Raw genomic sequence first — 25,919 nt, forward strand, 5'->3', positions numbered from 1 at the left:
TATACACGGATTCAGGCATACATGGTTTGAAAATGTTCCAAAAAAAGGATAAATTTCAAATATCAAACCTTGATTTTCCATTTTTCACAAGGGACACCATTTTGCTATGTCATTATATTTAATTGCACTTGAGCATACATGGATTTTGTTATACACGGGGGATCTTGGGACCAAACCCCAGCATATAACAAGGGTCCACTGTATAGCCATATTAGTCTGTAGAATCAGTAAGATCCTGTAGCACCTTTGAGATTAATTGAAAGAAAGAAATTGTCAGCATGAGCTTTCGTAGACTCAAGTCTACTTCCTCAGATGCGGTAACTCATGATGTCACACACCCCTATTGACCTCTTCCCATTTGACACCATACAGAATCCTTAGTAATGCTTTCCCCTATACCACTGAATGTAATGCTAATAGTTGTGACAGAAACAACTAGCAAAATTAAAATCATACCTAAATGTGATTACATATACATAGTGAAAATTTGGTTAAAATGTGATGCTTTTAAATAACATTTAAAAAGAATATTTTAAAAAAAAACAAATTAAAATTGAAAATGTCAACATTTGAAATTTTAATTTAAAAAAATTCTGGGGCCTCGCCATTCTCCTCCCATCGAGCTTCACCCCACTCCCACCATCCCTTAAAGCATCTTAAAGAGAAGCAAATGAATGCCACAGCCCATTTCTGCCAAAAAGTAGGTGTTTGAGAAGCAGTGGAATCACTCTACTTTTAGGGTGTCACCTGGTGTGACCCGCACCGCCTAGTGATGCCATTACATCCACACACAGACAAAGTGTAGGTAGTTTTAACAATGGTTTACTGAAACAAACCACCTTACAATCATGGTTTATAAAGTTGTCTTACCTATTAAAAAAAGAAAAAAGAAAAAACCCACAGTTAAGATTAACCATACTGTAGGGTTCGGACATAATTCTTGGGTGAGGTTAACTAAAAATTGAAGCAAGCGTTTACACTCTCCTTGTATTAATGTCAGAATAGTGAAGGAATGTCTGAATACAGCCAATATTGATCTGGCTTTCTAATACTGTTTTATTCATTATTCCTTTACAATTCGTAGTTAGTCTGGTATGGTACCTTGGGAGAGAAACTCTCTAGTAATTGTTGTATAGCCTGACCCATCTCGCTGCCTGACCCTTTTGCTACATTTTAAGACAAAGAAGATAAAGTATTTCCTTACAGATTCACTGTCTGAGACAGAAGATAACCTTCGGTGTCCTCTTGGCATCCCATTTATATCAGAGGACTGGCTGGTGACAGTGGGACGTCTGGTGGAGGGGTAACTGCAAGATCTGGAGTCCTTACGGGAAACTCTTAGCAGAGATCCAAGGCATGGTAGTAACTTTGCAATCGCCATTCTAACAGATAAGAAATTGAATGAATCCGTTGTTCCCTAACTAAACAGAACTGTGAGTATAAACAAATAAAGCCTTTAAACACACTATGAATGCTAATTTGATTCCACACAAGCTTAAAATACATATTCATTCAGGGGCATATCAGGCGATACTTTAAAGACAAAGCTAGCAGTGAGCTTTATGAAGAGTGCAAAAATTGTCTCCTCTACAACTTTTGGGGTGTTTTCAGATTTCAAACAAGACTTTTATAGCGCAATCAATCGGTATCATTCACAGAATGGTTTCAGGGATGGAGGATCATCTTCTATTTTTACCCTCCTTGGTTTTTGCACTGCATAACAGTATAGTTGGTCCATGTTTTTTATTGTTAGCCTCCATCTAAAATCATTTCCAAGGCCTATTCATATTACACAATTAGAGCACTATTATTCCACTTTAACTGCCATGGTTCTGCCCTATGGAATCCTGGGGCTGGAAGGCTAGGGAGAGGCATTTCTCAACCAGAGGATTCCAGAGGATGCAGCCTTGGCAGTTAAAGTGGAATCATAGTGTTATAACTGTGTATAGTGAATGGGTCCTTGGTCATCCCAAAGTGGGGACAGAGAACCTATGACCCTCCTGAGGTTTCAGCCCTGCCCAAACATACCTGGCCATTGCTTCCTAAATTCAATTCTGCACAGAATTCCCTGCCCTAATGAAGGCACATCATTTTTTTTAAAAAAGGTTTCTCTTCTTCACAAAAGATGAAACTTACCTGTATTTGGGGTGAGCAATGGCATAAATTATTGGGTTGTGGATGGCAGAAGCCTTGGCAATCACCGCAGGGACTGAGTTCATGTAAGGCGTGAGGAGATGAGAGTATCTACAGTGATAAGGCAAACACACTTTTAGGCTTATTTCTGCCAGATGCTTGTTTACACATGTTGCTGCTTTCTACACAATATCTGGCACATCTGAATTCCCCCCCCCCCCCCCCCACAAACTTTCCCTGCATGCTAGCAGTTAAGCACACAGGGCTAAGACAGACATGCAGAATTTTCTCTTGACTGCACCTCAACTGAACTTTGGGAGATATTCCTATAGAGAATAGACTGATTAGTCTGCTGTCTATCCAAAGGCACTACACAATATGGAAAACACTTGGTCCATAAATGGCAGATCAGTAACAGTATAACATATATATTAAAAGCAGATGCTGGTTTCAATAAAGCAATGGGCCATAAGAGGAAAAAGTACAGAACCAGTAAGCTACACAAACAAAACACTTGAGCAGTACACCCTCCTATTGGTCTGTGATAATTTGGGTGAGACCTTCTCACTCTGATCTTATTGTGAAGGAATAGGGAGAAGCATATAGAATCACACACACTCCAAAGTTCACTAGAGATTAGCTGTTTAGAGTAGGGTGGGCAGCAACCTATGGCCCTAGACCTGCATTTGGCACTTAGCCTCATATTGCATGGCCCTTGACCTAGCTCCCAAAGCCTTCTGCAACAGATCCCTTCAAGCTTCTGCAACAAAACATGTCCCTTTCTGAGCAACAGGAGGGAGGGAGGGAGGGAGGGAGGGAGGGAGGGAAGGAAGGAAGGAAGGAAGGAAGGTGGAGGGGTAGGCTTGGCTATGTTTTGATTTTGGCCCTCCTCAGTGCTGACTTTAGTCCTGTGGCCCCTGACATTTCTCCTGAAGGAATGTGATCTCAGCATCAAGAAATGTTTTCCGATCCCTAGGGAGAACATTAAAAAGATGAGTGCTAAGATGAAAAGCTTATACACAATCAGAGAGCCAATACAACTGGCCAGAGCTTGGGATGTTTACTTCTTGGACTTCAGCTTCCATCCTTGTGTGTTTGCCTGCCTTCACTCAGTCAGGAAATGAGCGTTAGAGTTTTGCACTAGGTAAAGCTTCCAGGCCATTTTTGAAAAGCCCTCAGTGTAGATATGACTTTTATGGAGGCGATTCCTGCAGTCATAGTAGTATCTTTCCTAACAATTAAGAATATGAAAATTTCTTCTCATGAGTTCCAGCTATAGCTGCTTCTAAAGCAGACAGGCCAAAAGTGCTTGCATCGGGCCATGTTGAGGATGTGCAGTTTAGACAACGCATACCCTGAATGCAGCTAGAAATTGTGTGGAGAGCATGCCCAGCCGGGAAAAGCCAGCTGCAAAAGGAGCATGGAAAGTCCGTTTTTTACTGACATCTCTTTTGGGACTGTGGTGGTGGCCCAATTGGGCCCAGACCCACGATGTCACTGCGGTCCCATACCAATCAGGGCTGGAGAGGCCTTTGGTCCCTCCTTTTGTCCTGTCTGCATGACCCTGAAGTCACATGTTCACATTTGCCAAACCCAAACCAAACCCTTGAATTAGTTATATGGACTGCATCTCATGAGGACAAAAAAAATTTTTTGCATGTTTGTAGAGGCCCATGGATTTGATCCCAGATAAATTTGGAAACATGCAGTTGTGAAATGAAATGTAGTAAAATAATATCCAAGACATGCCCCCTTTATCATTTCCCACACCAGTGAATTCCTGCTGGACAAGAAGCTACTGTCAGAATAGAATTGAGAGAAACAGAATGGTTCTCAGTTTGCAAAGGAATCAGGCAAGCCTGCATTCTATCATTCTATTTGTTTAACTTGTATGCAGAAAATATCATAAGAAAAGCATTGTTAGACTCAAAAGGAGAATGAGTGAAGATAGGAGGAAGAAACACCAACCATCTAAGATACACAGATGATACCATAATACTACCAGAAAACATCACAGACTTGGAACAATTACTAAGGAAAGTCAAAGATGAAAGTACAAAGGCAGGCTTAAAGTTGAACAAAAATAATGATCACAAAAGAAATACATAAATTCAACCAAGACAATGAGGAAATTGAAACAGTTAAAGAGTTCCTGTACCTAGGATCAAACACTAATCAGAATGGTGACTGCAGTCAAGAAATAAGAAGAAACGAGAAATGGGAAGAGCAGCTGGGAAGGAACTAGAAAAGATCCTTAAGTATAAAGATATACATCTGACCACTAAAGTTAGAATCATCCAAGCCATTGCATTCTCTATCATCATCTACTGATGTGAGAGATGGACAGTAAATAAAGCAGAAAGAAAGAAAGCCAACACATTTGAGGTGTGGTATTGGAAAAGAGTGTTGAGGATACCATGGACAGCCAAAAAAAGCAAACAAATGGGTCTTTGAACAGCTCTAGCCTGAAATCTCCTTGGAAGCCAAGAGGATCAACTTGAGGCTGGCCACATAATAAGAAGGCATGGATCACTAGAAAAGACAATAATGCTAGAAAAAGTAGAGGGTAGTAGAAAGAGAGGAAGACAGCATGCCAGATGGACGGACTTAATCGGGGAGATCATGGGCATGAATTTGAAGGAACGAAGCAGAGCAGTAGAGGATAGGGGACTTGCAAATGTCTTATCTACAGGGTCATTATGAGCTAGAGTCAACTAGGGCAGTTAACAACCAACAGCAAAGAGGGAACATCCTGAATTAGACCTTAGGATTCATATTTGCAAGGCTATTTATCCCATATTTCTTTTATTATTTCTGTTCCCATTTAATATCTCCTTTCCAGTCACAATGATGTTGATGATTACCCTGCAAAAGCCACCAAAGCTACCACAGAATATGGAGACCAGGAGATGACATAAAGCAAGATCACAATCAAGGCTACTTTGGCCATTTTCCACTCGTTCTTCATCCTCTGGTAGAGTTTTTGAGATTCTTTACTATTGTCAGAATTGATTCTTTGAACAGCCCTGAGGAAAAAAGCAAACATTTAAAGAAATGTCTTCATAGGTAAAAGTGGGCTTAGTTAACACATCATGTCTTAAATATGGATGAATATGGAAAGGTCCCAGATTTTTTTTAAAATAAATTTTAAATTTTAAATTTTAAATTTTTTTAAATAAATTAAAATTTTTAATTTTTAATTTTTTAAATAAATTAAAATTTTAACATTTTAATTAAAAAAACCATCACATTTTACCAAATTTTCACTTTAGCCACATGTAACTATGTATACGTAAACACGTTTATTCTGTGGATATGATATTGTAATTTAAAGGTATAATTTTAATGTTGGTAGTTGTTTATGTCACAACTATTACCATTACATTCAGTGATATATGGGATATACAGTTTATGAGTAAATGAGTACAAAAACCATTAGTAACAATTCTGTATGGGTGTAGTATGGGAAGAGATCGATGTGGGGATGACACCATAAGTTACCGCACCAGATGGCACCAACCCTAGTGATGCCGCTGCCCTACTCCAATGAGTTTAATTGGTATTTTGAATTCAAAGACTCATTTTGATCAATGACACTCTGTCTTACTAATACCCCCTCTCTTCTACAGCTACTCACGATGCAACAACAACAAAAAGCCACTCTAAAGGAACTAGGGATTTTGCCTTGTATGTGCTTGTCAAAATAACCACAAAACACCGATATGGGAGAAAGGCCACAACTTTATTAAACCATTGGTAGGGTTGGCACAAAGCATAAGGTCAGGATCTGTGCAATCAAACAACCACTCTGTTGTTTGATTATCCAAAGCCGGGTCCCTACCCGGTGCTTGGGATGACCTAGGGGCTAAGGAACACCGCTTGAGCGCAAACCATGCCTTGCGTTCCCCAATTCACAAAGCCCCTAGTCACCGGGAGGCGCACCTGCGTTCTGGCCCCCGCAATGGCCAGACGCCTTCGCTCATCGCCCCCGGGTACCTTGTGACTCCCAAACCAGAACTCCATAGCTCTGGTACCACCAACGTTCAGATCCTGGCCTATGCTGCCGAACAGTTGTGACAAAAAACCACCTGAAACAGCGGTGGGCGGGAGAAGCTCAAGGCTAGCTCCCTTCCCAGCTTGGCTCCGCTCTCCTCGGAGCCAAGCGCCGACTGAGGCGGAGAGGCCTCCGAGCAGCAATATATACTGCTCGGCCCCTCCCCTCTGCGTCCTTTGCGGGGCCCCGCCCCCAAGGCCGAGCCCACCAATGGGCAGCCTTGGAGGACCGGAAGCCCCGCACCAGCAAGCCCGGCTCCCAGAGCGTCCCTGGGCCGGAAGGGCCGCCCCTTCCGGCCCCACCAGCCAATCGGGAGCCGAGGCAAGCCCCAGACCATTCTGGGGCTTGTAGTTTTGCCGCGCTGCAGCGGCAAAGCAGTCTGCCCCGCGATCGGGGCGACTGCATTTTTATACAGGAGAAAAGAAAATTGCCAGACAGAGCTTAGAAAAGTTGTTTTTCATTTCATATTCTATAATCTGCCCCAGCTACCTTGGTTGGTAGCCACCCAGGCTGGGGCTCTGGGAGTTCATAACTTTTCAAAGCTCTGATATGAGATCACATTATATATCCATCTGGTTTAGTAATTTCTTCTCAGACTAGTGGTGGCCATTCTGAAGAAGAGATCTTTCCCATCATCTTTATTCAATTTGTTTGAAAGGGAGATGCTTGATTTTGAACCTGGAATTTCCCAAGGGCAAAGCATGTGCACTTCCACTGAGCTCATGGACTCACCCCCAACTTTCTGGTCTGAAGACCAAAACACATTGTAATGGTGGGTGCTGCTTCTTCAGAGTAATCAGTACTCCAGCAATCTGTGCATGGAAGTCCCTGAACTCATGTGCATGGATCATTGGATCCATTTCTATGCATAACATGCTTGCTTTCTTTCCTCTTGTATAAATAGCTATAAGGCCATATTTGACCTCAGCAAAGCAGGGGGAGCTGGCAAAAGCAAGCAAAGTCAGAGACCTTTTCCTGCACATAGTACCAAAATCTATCTTAGTTGAAACCAGTTTGGCCTTCTGCCTGTACTACATATTTCTGTTTGGTTTCCTGCCGGCTGGAGGCTGCAACCTTAGAACAAAAAATAATTTAGACTTCCACTGAAGCATACAGTAGGAACCCAGCTGGTGGGTGACTCACCTGTTTGCATTCTTGATGGCTCTGAAAATGAATACATAACTGTATATGATGGCTATTAAAGGAATGAAGAATACAAAGCAAAAGAGGAGCATCGTGTAGGCACGGACTGATGGGGTGAAGGTAATATAATCCCAGGAACAAGAAGTCAAGAGCCCCTCTGGAACATAAGCACCTTAACGGAAAGACAAAAAAATGTTTGTTTTAACAGGAAAGAAAGGAGGAAAAAGAGAAAAGAAAAATATTTTTATTTTAAAACATTAAATTAAATTAAATGCACACAATCCAATCTTGCCAGACCCAACTAATAATGCTGTCCATGTGCCATAAGGTGTTGATTTTAATTGGTAATTAGATGTTACTAAGTTATATGAAACCAGAGCTCGGTAAAAGTGTGTTTGGTATTTCCAAGAGCTCAACTTTGTGGAGAAAACCAACAGAGACAAAATATTCTACTCTCTCAAGAACGTGGCTTTGTCTAAAGAAATTGTTTGACTTTAGAGTAAGGACAGACAGTGAACAAACTACAGATGAGTACCTTGGGGCTTCAGTATCAAAAAGTCCATTGTAAACTCACAGAATTCATTGCCACATAATATTTTCATCCAGATATACAGTGCCTAGAGACATTTGTATGTCTCATAACATCTGTTCTACTCACAGAATATGAACTGGTTTTTACAAGGCCTCAAGATGTAAAGCTGAAATATACTTCTCTCTGTGTCTTTGTCCTCTCTCTGTCTATTCCTCCTCCTCCTTTTTTCCTTTAGGGGTTAAACCAGCATAGCAAGACTAATCATATTGAGACTGTGAACAAGTCTGTATCATATTCATTTGACCTCTGTATAAACATGGAGTAGAACAGCATGATGTAGTGATTTGGGTGTTGGACTAGGACCCTGGAGACCAGGGTTCAAATCCTCGCTTGGCTATGGAAACTCACTGGGTGAGTTTGGCTAAGTCACACTTTCCGCCTCAGAGTAAGGCAAAGACAAATCTCCTCTGAACAAATCTTGCCAAGAAAACCCCATGATAGGGTCACCATAAATTGGAAACGTGTTAGGTACACAGCAACAATAGAACATCTACTGTTGTTGATCTTTGTACTACATGGCTTTTTGACCCTAATGGTATTAAAAACCAGTCTTTGCTCTCTCTCTCTCTCTCTCTCTCTCTCTCTCTGTTGTTACAGAGCAGTCTTTATTGGTTAAACAGAATACTGGCTCAATAGCCCAAGATGGATGATTTATGTTTTCTGAAGTGGAACAAATGTCTAGGAGATAACTAATACAGGTACATGTGGATGTGGATACATGAGGGAATACAAGCAACCAAAGCAATCTGGTAGGGAGAAAATATTGGGAGGTGCCTTCCAGGAGCTCTTTCATACTACACAATTATAGCACTATCGTTCTGCTTTAATTAACATGGCAACATCCTATGTAATTCTGATTGAGAATTCTAATCATTCCTCCCTCAACTGCAAATTCTGAAATTCCATAAGATGCAGCTGTAATAGCTAAAGTAAAATCACAGTGCTATAACTGTGTAGTTTGAAAGGAACTCCAGTCACCTACCATTTCCAATCAAAAGGCTTTGTGCAGATGTTCTGCCATTTTCTCCTTAAGTTTTAGTTCCTCTTTAATTTCTGTGACTCAATGCTATGGAATTCTGGGAACAGTACTTTTGTGAGATATTTAGGCTTGTCTGTCAGAGAGCTCTGGTGCCACAATTAACTACAGTTCCAAGAGTTTCATGTCATTAAGCCATGGCAGTTAAAGCAATGCCAAACTGGATTATTCCTACAGTGCATATGCAGCACAAAAGAGACAGGGAGGAAGAAAGCCTATTGTGATGCTAAGTGTTAGAATTTCTGAAAATCTGATAATGGAGAGAAACCTTTCTTGAATGCTAGACGTTTGCATGCTATGCTCCACTTGCATATTTGTGAATAAACATACTTTGCAAAACTCTGTGACTGTCCATTCTTCTCAAAGAAAGCCATACAAAATTATATTCTGGAATGTCTCACTGATCAGAGCTGTGAGGAGTGTAAAACAATATGTGTCTACCTCTTATGCACTTTACACATCTGGTGAAATGTGCTCCACTTTATGGAAACACGTGCCACAATAAATGTGCTAGGCTTTAGCTTACTGTTGGTGGGTTCTGGGAGCATTTACATTGAGTGCTTTGAACAATCAGAACTTTGAAGAACTTGGTGAACATTATCTTTATCCGTCTTACGGATAAGGTAGGTTAACTCAACATTATCACACTGTTGCATGAGAAAGGGGCTGAGAGTGCAGTGACTTGCCAGGAGAAACCCTTCAGATCATCCCTGTGCAAACCAATGGAGACATCTCCTCTATCACTTCAGTCAAAAGTATGGTTGGAAATGTAGCTGCAGAAGGGAAGCTGAATTGAAGTTGGGATCCTGCTGAGGATGAGCTGAACCATTTCTAGTTGTCATAAACAGAATTCAAGGGCAAGCATTTCTGTAGTTGGGCATTGCATCTACAGATCTCCATTGACTCTCTAAATAATCTGACATCTTTGAGAGTTTAGGTGCCTTTGCTTAGAACCCCAGTGAAATACCTGATGTCATCTGGGATGAATGTGGGTAATAATAATAATAACAATAATAATAATAATAATGCAGTTGCTCAATATAGCTAGGTAAAAGTGCTATTGCAGCTTTTAAGGGCTTCTACACTTTTAATTAAAAGTATCCTGATTTACGGTCTTGCCCATTTTATTACTTTAAAGCCAACTCCTGAGTTGAATGGTGTGGGAGTATGTCTTTTTCCTTTTCCATTGTCAGATTTAGAAGAGAGAAAAATATTTTTCAGTGCATTATCCTCCTCTCCTTTTCCCACAAAGGGATGCTCTGTGTCCTATTCTCTTGGCTTGCTGTGAGAATTTACAGCATAGTAAAAAAAAGTAGAATGTTGCAAGCTGCCTATATGAAAAGGTGCTTACATGTGATTTAGCCTTTCATTATACCCCTTTTGTGAGCAATAACAATCAGTCTGAATATAGCACAAACACACCACAACAACCTTGCACTTATTCGTGCATGTTATTTATATAGTTCCCTACAACTTGACTATAGAAGGTTATACAAATGTTATGCAAGATGCTTTCCCCCATTATTTTCATCCCTGATTTTTATCTCATTGTTCCTGTGTAATGCACTAATGAGTTTTAGAGCAAAAGCATTGCTGCAATGTAATTTAATGTGATCTAACCTCTACAGAGCTTTTCCCTCAGTGAAAAAGTCTTAGAGATTCGTTTGCTGTGAAGCGGAGTCCTTCACAGAGAATTGCTTCATGTTAAATATGTAAATCCTTTTTATCAATCACCAACTATGAAAGGCCATTATATAAAGTCACACATCACTTCTCAGTTATCAAGTATCTGGATTTTTATACCGTCTTACTTACTCCATCCAAAGAAAGGGGGGAGACTCCAAGCTAGGGAATACAGCCAGACTCCTAATAGGATTAGCAAAGCCTTCTTCTTAGACATTACTCCAATGGAGGCGAGGGGCCGCGTAATCACAAAATACCTGTCCAGGGCTATCACTGTTAAGGTGATCATGGAAGCAATGCCAAAGAGGGCTCCACAGAATGCATACAGCTCACAGCCTTTTCAGAAAAAGCACAGCAGAGTTAGCAGGCTGAAAAACATACTTTTTAATAATAATTCCTATTTTTGATTTATTAATTAATTGTTTAAAAACATTTCCATTGCAGAGGAATACCCAAGACAGCTTACAGTAAGCATTTGAAAATGTGATAAAATAATAGGAAGAATACCGGGAAATAATAAAATAGAGCAACATAAAAAACATACACTCAAGGTGCATCTCCACTGTAGAAATAATGCCATTTGATGCTATTTTAAGTGCTGCAGCTCCAGCCTATGGAATCCTGGGATTTGTAGTTTTACAAGGCCTTAGTCTTCCCTGCCAAAGAGCACTGGTGCCTCACAAAACTACAAATCCCAGGATTCTGTAGGATGAAGCCTTGGCAGTTAAAGTGGTGTCAAACTACATTATTTTTACAGTGTAAATGCACCCTCAGTCATAACTGAAATGCAAAAAATCAGTTAAGCTCAGATAGGGCTGCCATATCCCGCCTGGGGGCGGGACTTTCCCAGTTTGGGGTGGGTCCGCACGGTCCCGCCCCGGTTTGGCCCAGCACCTGGGATTCCCCCCCCCAGCGAGGCCCTGGAGGCGGCTCTGTGATTGCGGAGTCCTCCAAGGCCTCGCCGGGGCCTAGGAGACGCTCCCTCCCAGGCCCCAGCGAGGCCCTGGGGGTGGCTCCGCGATTGCGGAGTCCTCCGAGGCCTCGCTGGGGCCTGGGAGGAGGAGGAAGCTGCTTGCCACCGCGGCGATGGCCAGGATGATGGGTGGCCCCCGCGCCCCTTCCCGGCCTGAGAGGAGGCTGAGGCTTCCTCCCAAGCCGGGAAGGAGGACAAGGTTTTAAAATGTAGGACCTTTTTTTTAAATTTCCTGGCCAGGAAATTTTAAAAAAAGGTCCTACATTTTAAACCGTGTCCTACATTTTCCCCGGTTTGGACATCCTCAGGGATGGCAACCCTAAGCTCAGAGGCTCTTGGAGATACAGCTAGATTTTCCTTGGTGATAACATACCATTACACAAGGGATGAAGTGGCTCTCCTTGTCAACACCAGTCCTGTCATTTGAGTGAGTGAAGCAACTGCCTCAAATTGAAAATACAGGCAAGAGTAGAGGTTACAGTCCCCTAAACTGTTCCTGTTGAGCTCCTAAAGGTCTCCTCCTCAGCTGGAGGGCAGAGCACCAAAGGGTATGTCAGTTCAGTAAAAGAGGGAATTTTAGCAATGTTGATTGTCACACAACCAGGTAATAAGCAAGGGAGCAGTCTCCAGTTTTTACTCTTGCAAATCCTGTATCAGCAAACATCCTCAGATGCTTTCACACTACATAGTTAGGCATTATGATCCCACTTTAACTGTCGTGGTTATATTCTGTGGAATCCTGAGATATGCAGTTAGGGAAGCCAGACAATTCCTCTAGTGCCTCAGACCAAACTACACATGACAAGATTCCTTAGGATGCAGCTATGAAAGTTTAAGTGGAATTAAGGTACCTAACCCATGTAGTAATAAACTATAGGAATACAACTCCCTGGTCTGACCCTTCTTTTTTCCCTTTCTGCTTCCTTTTCTCTGGGTTAGGGAGATCAGGGAGGAAGAGTTTGCTGATCTATACTGCACTACAAGGTACCCTTTTTGAACCCAGGGCCCTTCAGATTTGTTGGACTAGAACTCCCACATAGAATGGTCACTGGCTTTGTTGACTGGAGACAATGGACAGAATTCAGTTAGGAACATATGCACTCATAAGCCACACTATATATGAGGGGCCAAAAAGCCACCCTTGTGCAACAGATGTATTCTGCTTATAGCAGCAGAAGCAGAGTTGCACAAACAGCATGCTCACCTTATCTTTTCAAGTTGCATATTGTGTATTGTGGTTGTGTATCCTATACTTTGCATTGTGGTTATGCATTGCGGTTGTGCATTTTATACTTTCCATTGTGGTTTGTTTGTTTATATGCTGCCTTTCACTTAGAGTGGCACCCAAGGCAGTTGTTGTGCATGCCGTACTTTCCATTGTGGCTGTACATTGTGTACTGAGCATTGTTTAATGGCACCAAGTCATTGACATGTGCTTCCCAATGTTGCTGTTCTTCATGGTGCTTGTATAGTGTTCCCATAGTGTATGTCTACATGCAGATATTTATGGTACTTAAAGGAGGCATTGGATTAAGTCTATAGTGTGTATGTATGTGTGTGCACACAGTGGTGTGTGTGTGTGTTCCAACGTCTTGAGGACAACAATTTCTGGAAGTCTGCAGCAGGAGAAAGTTGAAATATGTTTAGGATTATGATCACACTGTACTACATCCGTTTGACCCCATAAGTGGTTTTGGTGACCAAAGGGAAAAAATGGGAAATGAGTTAGAAGAGAAAAGATGGGAGCATGTTTTCTGCTTGCTTGTAGCTGTTCATTGTGTAAAACACAAACACACACTAAACCTTCAACAAACAGTTTTGCAATAAATTGTAAAATCTTCAGTAACTGTTAATTTTTTTATTTAAAAAATCATAATCTTGTTGAAGGCTATAGATTTCAAACCATCCAAAGCAAATATAGGACTTGAAAAAAACAGGCCAAAATAAAGCTGCTTCGGGCCACTTTGGAGGTACGCTGTTTAAATGATGCATGTGTCCTAAGGACTGGAGTGCAGTTTTGGCGCAGCTTCTGGCATCTTAAGATGTGTGTGTCATTTAAGCAGCATACCTCCAAAGTGACCCGAAGCAGCTTTATTTTGGCCTGTCTGTTCAGGCTCACAGTTTCTCAGAATGTATTTGATACGCACCTTTTGCACCAAATATCCACCGTTTGTTGAGGCTGTTGGTGAAGAAAATCGGACACTGAGTGATGGACATTAGAAAATCACTAACAGCCAGATTGATAATGAACATGTTGGCGGGAGTCCGAAGGCCTCTGCTCCTATGAGTAAAGCGAAAAGAATGGAGACAGGTAACACCAGAGGCTTCAGTTTGACATTGCCCCAAAGCTTCAGATGGGTTGCTACTCAAAGCAAAGCAACATGCTGACAGAAAGTATTGATGCTGGCTTTCTCTTTAAAGGGAGTATTAATGGCATGACCCACAATGTACTGGGTTGGCATGCTGGGCTGCAATAATTACCCATCTGGTCTGTAGAGAGTGTCCAGAGAGTTGACTCAGAGAAACACAAATAGGACTTGTTGGGGATATTATTCCCTGTTGCTAATCCACAGTATCTAACTAAGGGGCAGTTCAGCACAGAGCTGTCCATCTTTGCCCTGTGTCTGTGCTGCAGCATCCCTATGTGGCAGCACAGATGTGCCGCAAAAAAAGAGAGGTTTGTTTTTTGTGATGCCGGAAGCAGGAAGGGGCGCCGCCATGATGCCACTTCCTGCTAGCGATGTCTGGTCGCTGAACGGCGGCAGCATCAGGGCAGCCCCTGTATGGATGGGAAGCCGCCATGATGCTGATGTCCTTACATACTAGGGTTTGGGAGCGTGCAATTGCTGTGTGCTCCTGAACCCTAGTATTGGTGGCGCCATGCAGCTTTTGGCCCATGTGTACCAGGCCTACGATAGGAATACTTGGCATTGACGTAATGCTTTAGAAAAGGGCTGGGGGAATGCGTAGCCTTCTAGACAGTACTGGGTGAAACAGTGGTGAGGATGACAGGGGTCCATCAACATCTTGAGGAACACTGCACCTTTCAGTATTCAGCACATTGCACATGTATATTCTCTCAGTCACCTTCACAATGGCCTTTTAAGTTTATGTTTCACAACCTTCACAAGTAGCCACCATGCCTAGATAACAGTGTCCAGTAGTGAGCCTTCCTCCTTCCTGTTATTAATAGACATTGCTGGACACATCTGAAGGAGAAGTGGCAGGAGCTCCTCCACTGTGTTTAGATCCAACTCCATGACCTGCTGAACATGTTGTCTGGTGTCTATCTGCTCTGCAGAAATAATGCAGTTTGACAACACTTTAACTGCCATGCCTCAATGCTATGGAGTTCTGGGATTTGTAATTTTGTGAGCTATTTAGCCTTCACTGTCAGAGACCTCTGATGCCACCACAAACTACAAATCCTGGGATCCCATAGAAATGAGCCATGGCGGTTAAAGCAGTGTCAAACTGCATTATTCCTGCAGTGCAGACACAGCCTCAGTCTCTTATCTAGTCTACCTCTTTCTTTATTATTTCTTAACCTATGTGCACAGTGGCCCTTTCGTAAGCAGAATGAAGCAGCTGCCTCAAGTGACAAATTCTGAGAGATGAGGAATGGATACAAACTACAAATCCCAGGATCCAATAACATTGAGCTGTGGCAGTTAAAGTGGTGATAAACTACATCGTTTCTGCAGTGCAGATTAGACCTCAGAAATAGTGCCTGAGTTAGCTTCCTCCATCCCTTTTCCTTTTGTGTTGGGTCTCTTAAATGGTAGGCCCGAAGGTAAGGACTGTCATTATCACTTTTCCTGCTGAAAAGCTACATTTTAAAAATGAATGAACTAATAAATAAATATGCCCTTGCAATACAGTGGAGTTTATTGGAGTGGCTCTGATTAATAGCCCAGTGACACAGATAGAACACGTTCCTCTCCTTGCTCCACTCTCCTGTTCACCAATGCTAGCGATTAACAGGAAATTAAAGTAGATGGACTATGGATTTTCTGCATCTGGGTCATACTGAACTGGGAGAGCATTTTTCACTGTTGGTCAGATTAGCAACAGCTTCCAAATATAGGGATTAAGCCCAGTGATTTTACAATGCCTACAACATTTTATTTTACATTGGTCGTCCAGACCATGAAGAAAACCACAGGAAGTCTCATCCTTTCCTTTATTCCCCTGCCAATGTACATTATTTTGAGTGCGGGGAAAAGGAGGTGGAACTAATACTTTGTGTAGCCATGAATTCAGTGTGGTTTGTGGAATAAAACATAGAATCTCGACCAGCTTCAAAATATGAAGGATGTCTCATTTTATATTTGTAACAAAAACAAAGAACAGCAATGATGCATTCCAAGTGGCTGGAGGAGAAATGTATGTTACATTGACCTGCATGTGATCAAGGTATCCAGGTGGTACAAATGGTCAAACAACAGTGAGACCAGTTCCATGAGTATAATTAGACCATGGCAGAGACAGCAAGGGCATCACTAGGAGGGTGAGGGGTGCGGACTGCATCAGGTGACACGCAAAGTGAAGATGATATCACTGCCTCTCCAAACATCTGCCTTTGGCCAGAAATGGGTTGTGGTGTTCATGTGTGTTCCTTTAAAATGTGAAAGAGATGGTGTTCATGGGATGAAGCTCGGTGGAAAGAGAAAGGAGAAGCCCCTGGTATTTTTTAAAAATATATTTTATATTAAGAAATGAATTATTCTTTATTTTTTTAAAAGCACATCTTACCAAATTTTTGCTTGAACCACATGAGACCATGCACACGTAAATACATTTAGGTTGTACATACGGTACTGTAATTTTAAAAGTATAATTTTAATTTTGCTAGTTGTTCTTGTTGCAACTGTTAGCATAACGTTCAATGATATGCGGGAATCATGACTGATAATAACATTAGTAAAAAAAAAACACATTACTAGGGATTCTGTATGGTGTGGTATGGGGTCAATTGGGGGGTGGCACCATGAGTTACCACACCAGCCAAGTGATGCCAACCCTAATGACAACACTGAGGGGCAGCCCTAGTATTAGGCAGTAGAAGATGGTGGCCCTGTTACATACCAGGAGCTGCCAAGCAAAGTGTTGGGGGGAAAAGCAATGTGGTAGACAACCTGTCCTGCAACCTCTAAATTAGTCAGTTTCTTTATATGCTGGGGAGGTTGCTGTCCTTTTTATGATGCTGAAGAAAGAGGCAAGGGCCAGGCCAGTCAGTTTTTGTACAGGAAGGAGAAGTGATGAGATCTGTTCCTTCACCTTAGATGGCACAAATGTCTCAGGCCAGCGCAGGGCAATGTTCAATTGCATATTCCTAACTAATACCATGGGGTCATGATGATTTTCCATGCCTATTGTATACAGACTGGGACTTCGATATCCTTTGTACCCCATATTCTTGCTGGCCTCATTCTCACTGAGTCTTTCAGTCAGTCTGGGCAGCACCGTTTCATACTGCAATCGGAAGCTAACATGACAATGTTTGTGCTGGAATGACAATAGCTATAGATTACTCCAGAAAAAGGTGAATATAAGGTTGAGTGTGTTGTTAGGATTTAGCAGGCATTAGCTCAAGTGTTCGCAAACATCATTCAGGGTACCAAGGAAATTAACAACCCTGGCTGCAAACATTTGGTGGTATTGCCTAGCAATAAAGTGGAGCTAGAAGGTTCTTTCAGCTTTGAGGTCCTGTATGTACAACAAGTTTGGAGTTCAGACTAAATACCCTAAAGTCAGCAGATCCTGTCTGATCTTGGAAGCTAAGCAGGCTCAGCTCTGGTTAGTACTTGGGAGATCACCAGTGAATACCAGGTGCTGTAAGCTATATTTCCAAGGAAGAAACTGGAAAAACCATTTCTGAGTATTCATTGCCAAAGAAAACACTACACAAATACTCTTTTTCCCTTGCTGCTGAGAGTATTTCATTTCAAATAATGATATTTCTGGAATGGAAACATTGATCTGGGTGGGCAATTTCATAATTATTTTCCTTTAAACAAATGCACTTTGTTTACATAGTTAGCTATTTCAAGAGCTTCCTAAGAACTCACGATGCATAGCAGTTTAACAAAATAGAAAAGAAACTACAGAGTTACTCCATGCAAATTAACCTTGATTCCTCCAAAGCAGGAATGCTTTACAGAGCCCCCAAGATGTATGACGCTATCTGGTACAGCTAACAAGAGCATCAATCTAGAGGAGAAGCATCACCGAAAAAGAGAGGACAAAACAGAGTACAGATTTGAAAGTACTAATGGACATGTACCAATGCATATCTAATTCGAAAAGAAATAGGATACATCTCACTATAGTGGGAAAGATTATAACCAGATAACTCACGCAGCTGGTATTTGAGAAGCAATGTGAAGGTCTGAGTTCTCCTTCTCTATAATTATTTATCTTTAACTGGATTTGGATAGGACATCCTTTCAAACAGAGGTTTGTCCTCTGTGAAATTGGACATGTGGCAATCCTAGGAACATCAAAATAAGTGAATACCTGCAGAAAGCATAGATGACCAGGAGGTTACCAAGGGTTCCTGTAATTCCCACTACAAGAATAACAGCCCCAATGGTATAGTGAGCATGAGCCGGCACATCCGCTGTCGGGAATGGATATGGGAGGTTCAACATTGTCTGATCCTACAAGAAAAAGAAAATGGCATAAGTTCACAAACAGAAAGTTATCTTCCACCTAAGGACAGATATGCTAACACTTCTTAGACAAAAAGAATAATATCAAAATTGGGGCTAAACAATATTTCATATAGCTCAATCCCTTTCAGAATTCTATTTATTTTTGCTCAGCTTCTGAACACAAACACTATAGCTATGGTCAAAACACTCAGGTCAAAGGAACATTTTGGTTTTCATTTTCAGTTTAATGACAGCCTGGGTCTTATGTAAAAAAAGAATATAAGACAGTGATTCTAAGCCATTTTGGGGAGAAGTCATGATCTCTTTGGAAATCTGATGAAATCTACAGACTCCTTGTGCCCCCAAACCGCATATTTTAAGAAAAAGCAAACAATTTTCAGAGTAATAGGAAACAAATAGAAGAAATCATTTTGTGCTCATTTCATAGCCCCCCTAAAACCAAACCATGGAGGCTCTAGGAGTCCATGGGCCACAGGTTCATCAACCTTTGAACTACAAAGGATGTATATCAGTTTGAATGTCAGGGCTTCACTACCTCCAAAATTAAGAGAATTTCATTTTGGCAAGAACATTTTTGGTCAGTTGGTCCCCTGCCCACCTTCCAAAGATTTGAAGAGCATCCTCTGAGGGGAAAGAATAAGTGAAACACATTTTAAGCTCCAAGAACAGATAAGCCTTAAGGAAGGCACTAATTAACATCTAATGTGCTCATGATTGTATTTATTTGATGTTAACCATCATCATCATTATCAGTATGATTATCGTTATCAGAATTTGCCCCAAGGTAGTCCAAGGCCTATGCCAAGCAAAAGTGGATGCTAGAACCTAAATATTTTAGGCTGATGAGACCAATCTGAATACACTTTCTTGGTTTACATAATTTATTTTACTACCGTAAATCAAAGGGGCCAGGAAATGAGTGATGCAATGCATGGAAACACTGATCCTTCTGCCAGATATCTTACTTAACTACCTCTCTGGTTTCTGAGACTTCAGTAAATATTACGCACTCAGTTTTTAAAAAGCACATGCATCACAGCCACAGCACAGCCAAAAAGCACATCTAGCCGCAGGTGAGAAACTTACTTTTATAATTCAAACAACCCTGAGATCTTCAGAGAAATGAGGCTTGCATTCAGTTCCATATTCTTAGGGAATGCCTATAGGTCTGTTGCAGAGGACATGTATTGAATGGGAAAAGTCCCATGATTTGTTCCATGGACATCCTGGGAAAGCCAATAAGGCCTCCTTTGTGAAATGCTGAACAGTCTCTGCTAATTGGTGCAAATAATGATCAGGTTGGAATAAGCCTGGTCCCTACGTACTGAGCCTTCTCTGCACCTATTGTTGTTGCTATGTGTCTTCAAGTTGACGCCAACCTATGGCAACTCTATTTTAGGGTTTGGGGGCAAGATTTGTTCAGAGGGACTTTGCCATTGCCTTGCTGTGAGTTGTTATCTGCTCAAAGCCATGCAGTAGGAGTCCACGGCTAAGCAAAAATTAAATCCCTGGCCTCCCCGACTTCTAATCCAACATTCAAACTACTACACCATGCTAACTCTCTCCACGTGTCTGTAGTTTCAAGCATTTTTCTTCCTGTTCACTGTCAGTATTAAAACAGATGGCAAGAAGTACTTAAAAGAAGCAGAGGGTGGAAAGGGTTCTTTCTCCAGCATGCTCCTTTCTGAGTAAAGAACAGAACCTTCTCCTTATATCACTTATATCGCCACCATCACCACCACCACCACCATTTTTATACTCTGCCTTTTTTGCAAGATCAAGGATGCTTACTAATTGCAATGTGTAAGCAGATAGGATAAAAATAAGTTGCCACTAGAGGTAGAGGAGAAATTCATTGAATTCACATTTTTTACTGAAAACATACGTTACACACCTCCCAAGAGGGAAAAGTGCAGAAAAACTATACATTGCCAAGGCTTGTGATGAATTTTCCTGAAGGAAAATCATATATAAAAAAACCCTATGGGGAAAAATACACATGCAAATAAAATTGTCTGCATTTGAAAAATGCATTAGTCAATAGGTAAATTGCATTTACAGCATCACATACATTAGAAAAATGTAAATTTGAATTTCCGTGTAGAAAGTGGGGCAGTGGGGAAGTCTAAAACTAGGACGAGATGAGAATGCCAGTTGGATACTGTGAAATGCAAAGAAAACAAAACTGACAGTTTTTCATTTTTCTAAGTGATTGTGACACATGCTTAATTTGACCCTGGAAGAGCTTATTCACTTCTCAGTCAATTTCTAATTGTGCCGTTTAGTTCACTGCCATTTTGCTGACCATGACCAATTTATTAATCACCTGACTATCGCTAATAAGAAATTAAAAATGAGGAATGAGTTCTTTGGTTACATGACAAATGGGTTTGTTGCTAGTGCTACGTACAGCACAGTACCTGGTAGAATTATTCTTCAAGTCATCTTCTTTCACAGAGGAAGAAACCAAAAAAAGAAAAAAGAAGGAAGAGTTACACCTACAAAAACACAGCCACTCAATTTATTTTTAAAATAGTAAGTCTCTAAGGTGAATGCTATCAAATGCATCTAGTCCAGAGAGGATAAAACTGGTCAGCTGGAAGAGGTGAGTGGGAGTTCTTTGGATAAATGTCATTGATAAACAATTCCTTCCAGAAGCTGAAAAAAAATATAAGGATAAGGTGCAAAGAAATAACAATCCTGCATCTGAGGCTTCAGGCCACTTGGTGCCAGTATACCTTCACTATATTGACAGAAGTTTAGGGCAACATTCACACTATAGCACCATCCAGCTAAGAATCTGAACTTGCCTTATGCTGCCATGGTGGTACTGGGGAAGAAGGGAGCTTCCTGTTGAACAGCAACACATTTCAGATCTGCTTAACAGCAGTGAAGAAAAATGGAAAAAAATGTTCTCTCTCTTTTAAAATAGGCTTTATTTCATCAAGCCTTTTGGATAAAAAGGTTTTTCCCAGCAAGACAGCAACACTATTTGCTCCAAGTGCTGGCAGACAGGCAGGCAGGGTCTCAATACTGTCAGAAGTCCCAGAACCAGTTCAAACTATGGGAGGGATACAGACTGGCAGAAAGGGGTGGCGAGATGCTGGCCCTTTCTGCCCCAGATGGTGACCACGCCAACCAAACTGTGCGGCCTCTGGGAGGCCTAAAAAGAACCCACTCCTGGGAGGTTCTTTTTAGGGCATGCTGGGCACCATTGGCATGCTTGCACATGATGATGACATCCGTGTGGTGTGGCGCTGTTTGGGTACTGCAACACGCAGATGTCATCATGGGATGCCTCGTCTGTTCAGGGGCATACCAGGATGGCCCCAGGGTGTCAGTATGGCTGTTGAGCATGTAAATGATCAACCACTGCACACCCCTAGTTCAGGCCGAGACCGGTGCAAAGCACCAGTCTGTACCGACTCTAAGTTTCCAAGTAGCCTTAACCAATGTTGTTGTTCCCTCCAGGTCTGATGGACTACAAGAATTATTTCTGGGAATGATAGAGAAATTAGTCAAGCATGCCTGAAGTGTGACATTTTGAAGAAGAGCAGTTTAGATTGAGAGGGTGAATGTGTACCTTCCATATATTGTTGGACTACAACTCCATCAGCCCTACTGAGCATAGCTAATGATATGTGATCATAAGAGCTGGAGCCCAACCATATATGGTCCCCACATCTGGTGCAGAAAACATTGATGGTGGGGTAGGGAACCATGGAGAAGAATTTTTAAAATAATGAGCAGAGGAGAGCAAAATAGGTTGGACTATACAGCTGTAAGATTATGATAGCTATAGTCCGATACATGACATGCACCATATTAGGAAAGATATTTATTAAAATGATCATTAAAATCATGTCTAGGCAAAACATTACAGTTTCATTCCTATACACTCTTTCCTGGGACTAAGTCTTGATGGGTTTAATCGAGCTTACTTTTGAGCAGTTTTACTCAGTAAAGCAACAACATTCTAAACATAAAAGCAACTACAAGCAAGAAATTAAATAATATAAATTTCACACATAGATTCTTAATAATGAGTTATAAAATTTTTGAGAACCAGTGTGGTATAGTGAATTGAGTAGTAGACTAGGACTCTGGGAGACCAAGGTTCAGATCCCTGCTCAGCATGGATATCCACTGGTGACACTCTCTCAGTTGAAGAGGAAGGCAGTGGTAAATGTTCTCTGAATAAATCTTGTCAAAACAAATACAATGATAGGGCCACCGTAAATCAGAGTTGACCATAATGTGTCATTGTTTTCAAAAGTAATGGATAAAACAATCATTATGAAAATCTGATGTTGGACTTATATAGGCTAAAACAGGGCAAAAATTTGGTTACCTCAGATGAAGGACAAGAAGCCTGCCCCTAATTCCCACATCCCATATCCAGAAGTCAACAATGTGGTTTACACAGTTCTTTCTTCCAGCAACTCACTTCTGTTTTGACACCCTGCCCAGCCTCCACTGTCTGGAGTAGTTTACTCACTCTGCCTAATAATGTTGTTGTCCCACAGCCAGCTCTACACATTTTACTGTATGGGGCAAATATGGCATTCCTCCAAGTGCATCTACAAGAAGATGGCACTTGAATCTTACTTTAATGCTGGCAATGGAATGGCATTATTCATCCCATCAGAAGACACCAGGCTAGCCTTGAGGGCACAGGCCAGGTTTCATGGCACACACAGTATGGTCTTCCCAATACCTTCTTGCAATTCCCTGGTCTATAGAATCTACTGCTTGAGTCAGCTTCCTCACTCTCTCTAATGGTAAAGTACATTAATACCTGAGCTTTAATATCCAGAACTGATGTATTTGTTACTAAAAGACTCATCACCCTAAGATATTAAAGCCCATTCTTTGAACTAACAAACTCCATATTTTAAAGCAGCTTAAATCGGATGGGCAAGAAAATCTTTGTTTATCTCTCCTGGGCATATATTTCTTCCCTTCTGTTTTCTTTCATTTTTTTTTTCTTCATTTGTTTAATGCACACAAAATGAAATGTCAGATTCATCCAGTGCCTAGAAGGGAAACGCTTACAAAATATCCTGACCTTGCTATGTTTACATCACTGAACATTCTTCTGTTTCTCAGTATCTGCATATAATCCACTCAAAATATTATGGAGCAAATCAGGTCATTTTTCATGGAACATCGTTCTATTGCTAAAGATTTACCCATAATACTAAAAATAATACGCCATTTGCACAAAATCAATTAAGCTGAATGTGTGGGGCAGCAGGAAGCAGATGATGCACTTTTAAGTCTCCTGAACTGTTTCCCAAAGAGTCTATGATTCTCTATAAAAAATAAATAAAAATCATGCCTTGCATAACATTCATGACAAATGCTAGTGGGGGAGGGAAATTGATCCAATGAGAAACAAATTATCAGCAGATTGCAGAGCTGGAAGTAGAGCTGGGCAGAACGTTTGAGCTAGAGCTCTGAGAACCCACCAAGCAGCATAGGTACATACCAACTGGCTGGGAGACTTTGGGAACTGTAGTCCCCCCAAAAGTAACATTTCCAAACTGTGGAAGCTACAGTTAAGTCCATGTGGTTTAAACTCATGCTCACAGCAGGATCTGCACATTTATGATAAAGGAACAAGATTAGTTCTAGCCTTAGGGAGGCCCTCAGAGAAATGCTGTGGTGGGGATCTACTTCAGTGTATCCCCATCTAGAGCTTGGGAGGTTATCTTTTAAAAGCAATTATTTATAGTTCCAGTTCCAGTTATCATCCCCCCGCCAGTAAAGATAAAGATATTCCCCGTTGACAAGGTTGTTAAGTGCAACCGTAGGGGGTGGTGCTCATCTCATTACTAAATGAAGAGCCAGAGTTGTCAGAGACTACTCTGTGAACACATAGCCATCATGACTGCACAGAACGCTTTTTACCTTCCCACCAAAGTGGTACCTATTTATCTACTTGCATTTGCATGCTTTTGAACTGCTAGGTTGGCAGAAGCTGGGACTAGTGATGGGACTAGTGATGGGACTAGTGATGATTTAATGATAGGAAGAGGATGCTTGCCTCCTTTGTGTGATCATCTCCAGTGTCTTAACCACTTGAGTCACTAGCCTCCCCATACCTATTGTGAAAGATATTTTTTTCTCATTATTAAAAAAAAAAAAGAGTGGTTTGGCTGGGAATATCAGCATGCCATGAGATCTATAGTGTAGTTGAGCCAGGGCTGATAAGTCCATCCCTGAGATGTTTTAATGGACAGGGATACTGCCATTGTCTGCAGTATCCCCTTTGTTCCCTTTGGGCAATACCCAAGACAACTGGAAGGGAAAACAATATTACCAGCAACAATGTCGTTTGGTCAGCTGTCTCTGCTTTAATGTAATGTGTTTGGGGCAGTAATGATAATTTGATCTTGATGGATAAGATGGACCAGTAAACTGACTAAAGACCTGCTTCTATGATTGATGAAAACAGCTAGATTTTTTTCAAAAAAAATAAATAAACACAGATCAACATAGCCGCCTGCATTTTTGGACTCTTCTTCAAGGTGACAGTATCGGAAATGTCATGCTGAAAGCCTGTAATTAAAATTTACCACACCACCACTTGAAAGCTAGTGGCCTTTAGTACAAAACATGCATAAGTAGTGAGCCCGCACTTTATAACTGCAAAAGTAACTAAAGTAGCTACAGTGATATCACAAAAAGAGTGGCATTGGCCCGTTACAAATGGGCACCTTAGGACGGACTCAGTCCGTGCTAGGGTTAGAAAAGGGTGTCTCTTCCAGACGCCCCTAACCCTACCACAGACTGAGTCCGTAACAAATGGCGGCGGCCTATCCACATGGCCACCGCCATCTTGACGTAACGGACGCTCTACGTCTGCACGTCATGCCCCAGAAGTGATGCCGCGAGTGCGCGACTAGTGCCTCGCGGCGTCTCTTCCGGGGGCCAGAAAGGAGTGCGATTTTTGCGCTCCTTCTGTGCAGCATCCGGGAACCACGCCGTTTGGCTGCCGCGGTTCCTGGATGCTGCAACCGGCGGCGGCGGCAGACTCGGCGGTCTGTAACCCACCATTATTCTTTATGATGTTATTGGCTATGTTGGCAATCTGTAGTGAATAGGTGCCATTTCTGAGCTCTTGTTATGCTAGTTGTTGGTTATGCCTTAGTTATGGAAAAATGAATAAATTCAAGCATCTTCTGTTGTTGTTGTTGTTTAGTACCTTCAACTCATTTCCAACATATGGTGATGATAGGGTTTTCTTGGCAATATTTGTTCAGAGGGGTTTTTCCCTTCCTCTGAGGCTGAAAAAAAATGTGACTAAGAGTACCTTCTTACCTCCTTATTTTGTGGGTTTACTTGGCAATCTTTAACGGCAATGCTTTAAATTACCACTGGACAACCTGGGAACCACCATTTTGATTTTCCACAAATGCCTCCATATAGCATCATTCTAGGGCATTGTATGATCACAGCTCAGAAAAGTTATTTTTGGTGTACAGCTCCCAGAATCTTCCAAGCACATTGTGCAGGGCATTCTGATACTGCCTTGAAAGATGGCATATTTGAGCTGCCAGTAGGGAATAGGAGCACTCTTTCTATGGCAATTAGTCTGCAATGGCTGGCGAACACAAGTTATT

At 41.5% G+C, this 25,919-nt stretch overlaps 1 protein-coding gene across 2 annotated transcripts in view; it reads right to left on the reverse strand.

Annotated features, from left to right (window-relative positions):
* OPN4 (opsin 4) overlaps positions 1-25,919 on the reverse strand; it is a 70,627-nt gene that overhangs the window by 14,640 nt on the left and 30,068 nt on the right. The window contains exons 1-8 of one of the 2 annotated variants that reach the window (XM_042456001.1): positions 19,378-19,439; positions 18,134-18,276; positions 13,762-13,895; positions 10,774-10,977; positions 7,331-7,502; positions 4,998-5,159; positions 2,137-2,244; positions 1,205-1,382 (exon numbers count right to left, since the gene is read on the reverse strand). In XM_042456001.1, the coding sequence (XP_042311935.1) occupies positions 1,205-1,382; positions 2,137-2,244; positions 4,998-5,159; positions 7,331-7,502; positions 10,774-10,977; positions 13,762-13,895; positions 18,134-18,267 (1,092 nt within the window). In that variant the 5' untranslated portion in view covers positions 18,268-18,276; positions 19,378-19,439. Of the gene's footprint in view, positions 1-1,204; positions 1,383-2,136; positions 2,245-4,997; positions 5,160-7,330; positions 7,503-10,773; positions 10,978-13,761; positions 13,896-18,133; positions 18,277-19,377; positions 19,440-25,919 lie in introns of those variants that run through there. The other variant, XM_042456000.1, reaches the window with a different exon arrangement.

This window comes from Sceloporus undulatus, chromosome 3 (genome assembly GCF_019175285.1).
Source record: "Sceloporus undulatus isolate JIND9_A2432 ecotype Alabama chromosome 3, SceUnd_v1.1, whole genome shotgun sequence".
NCBI lineage: Eukaryota > Metazoa > Chordata > Lepidosauria > Squamata > Phrynosomatidae > Sceloporus > Sceloporus undulatus.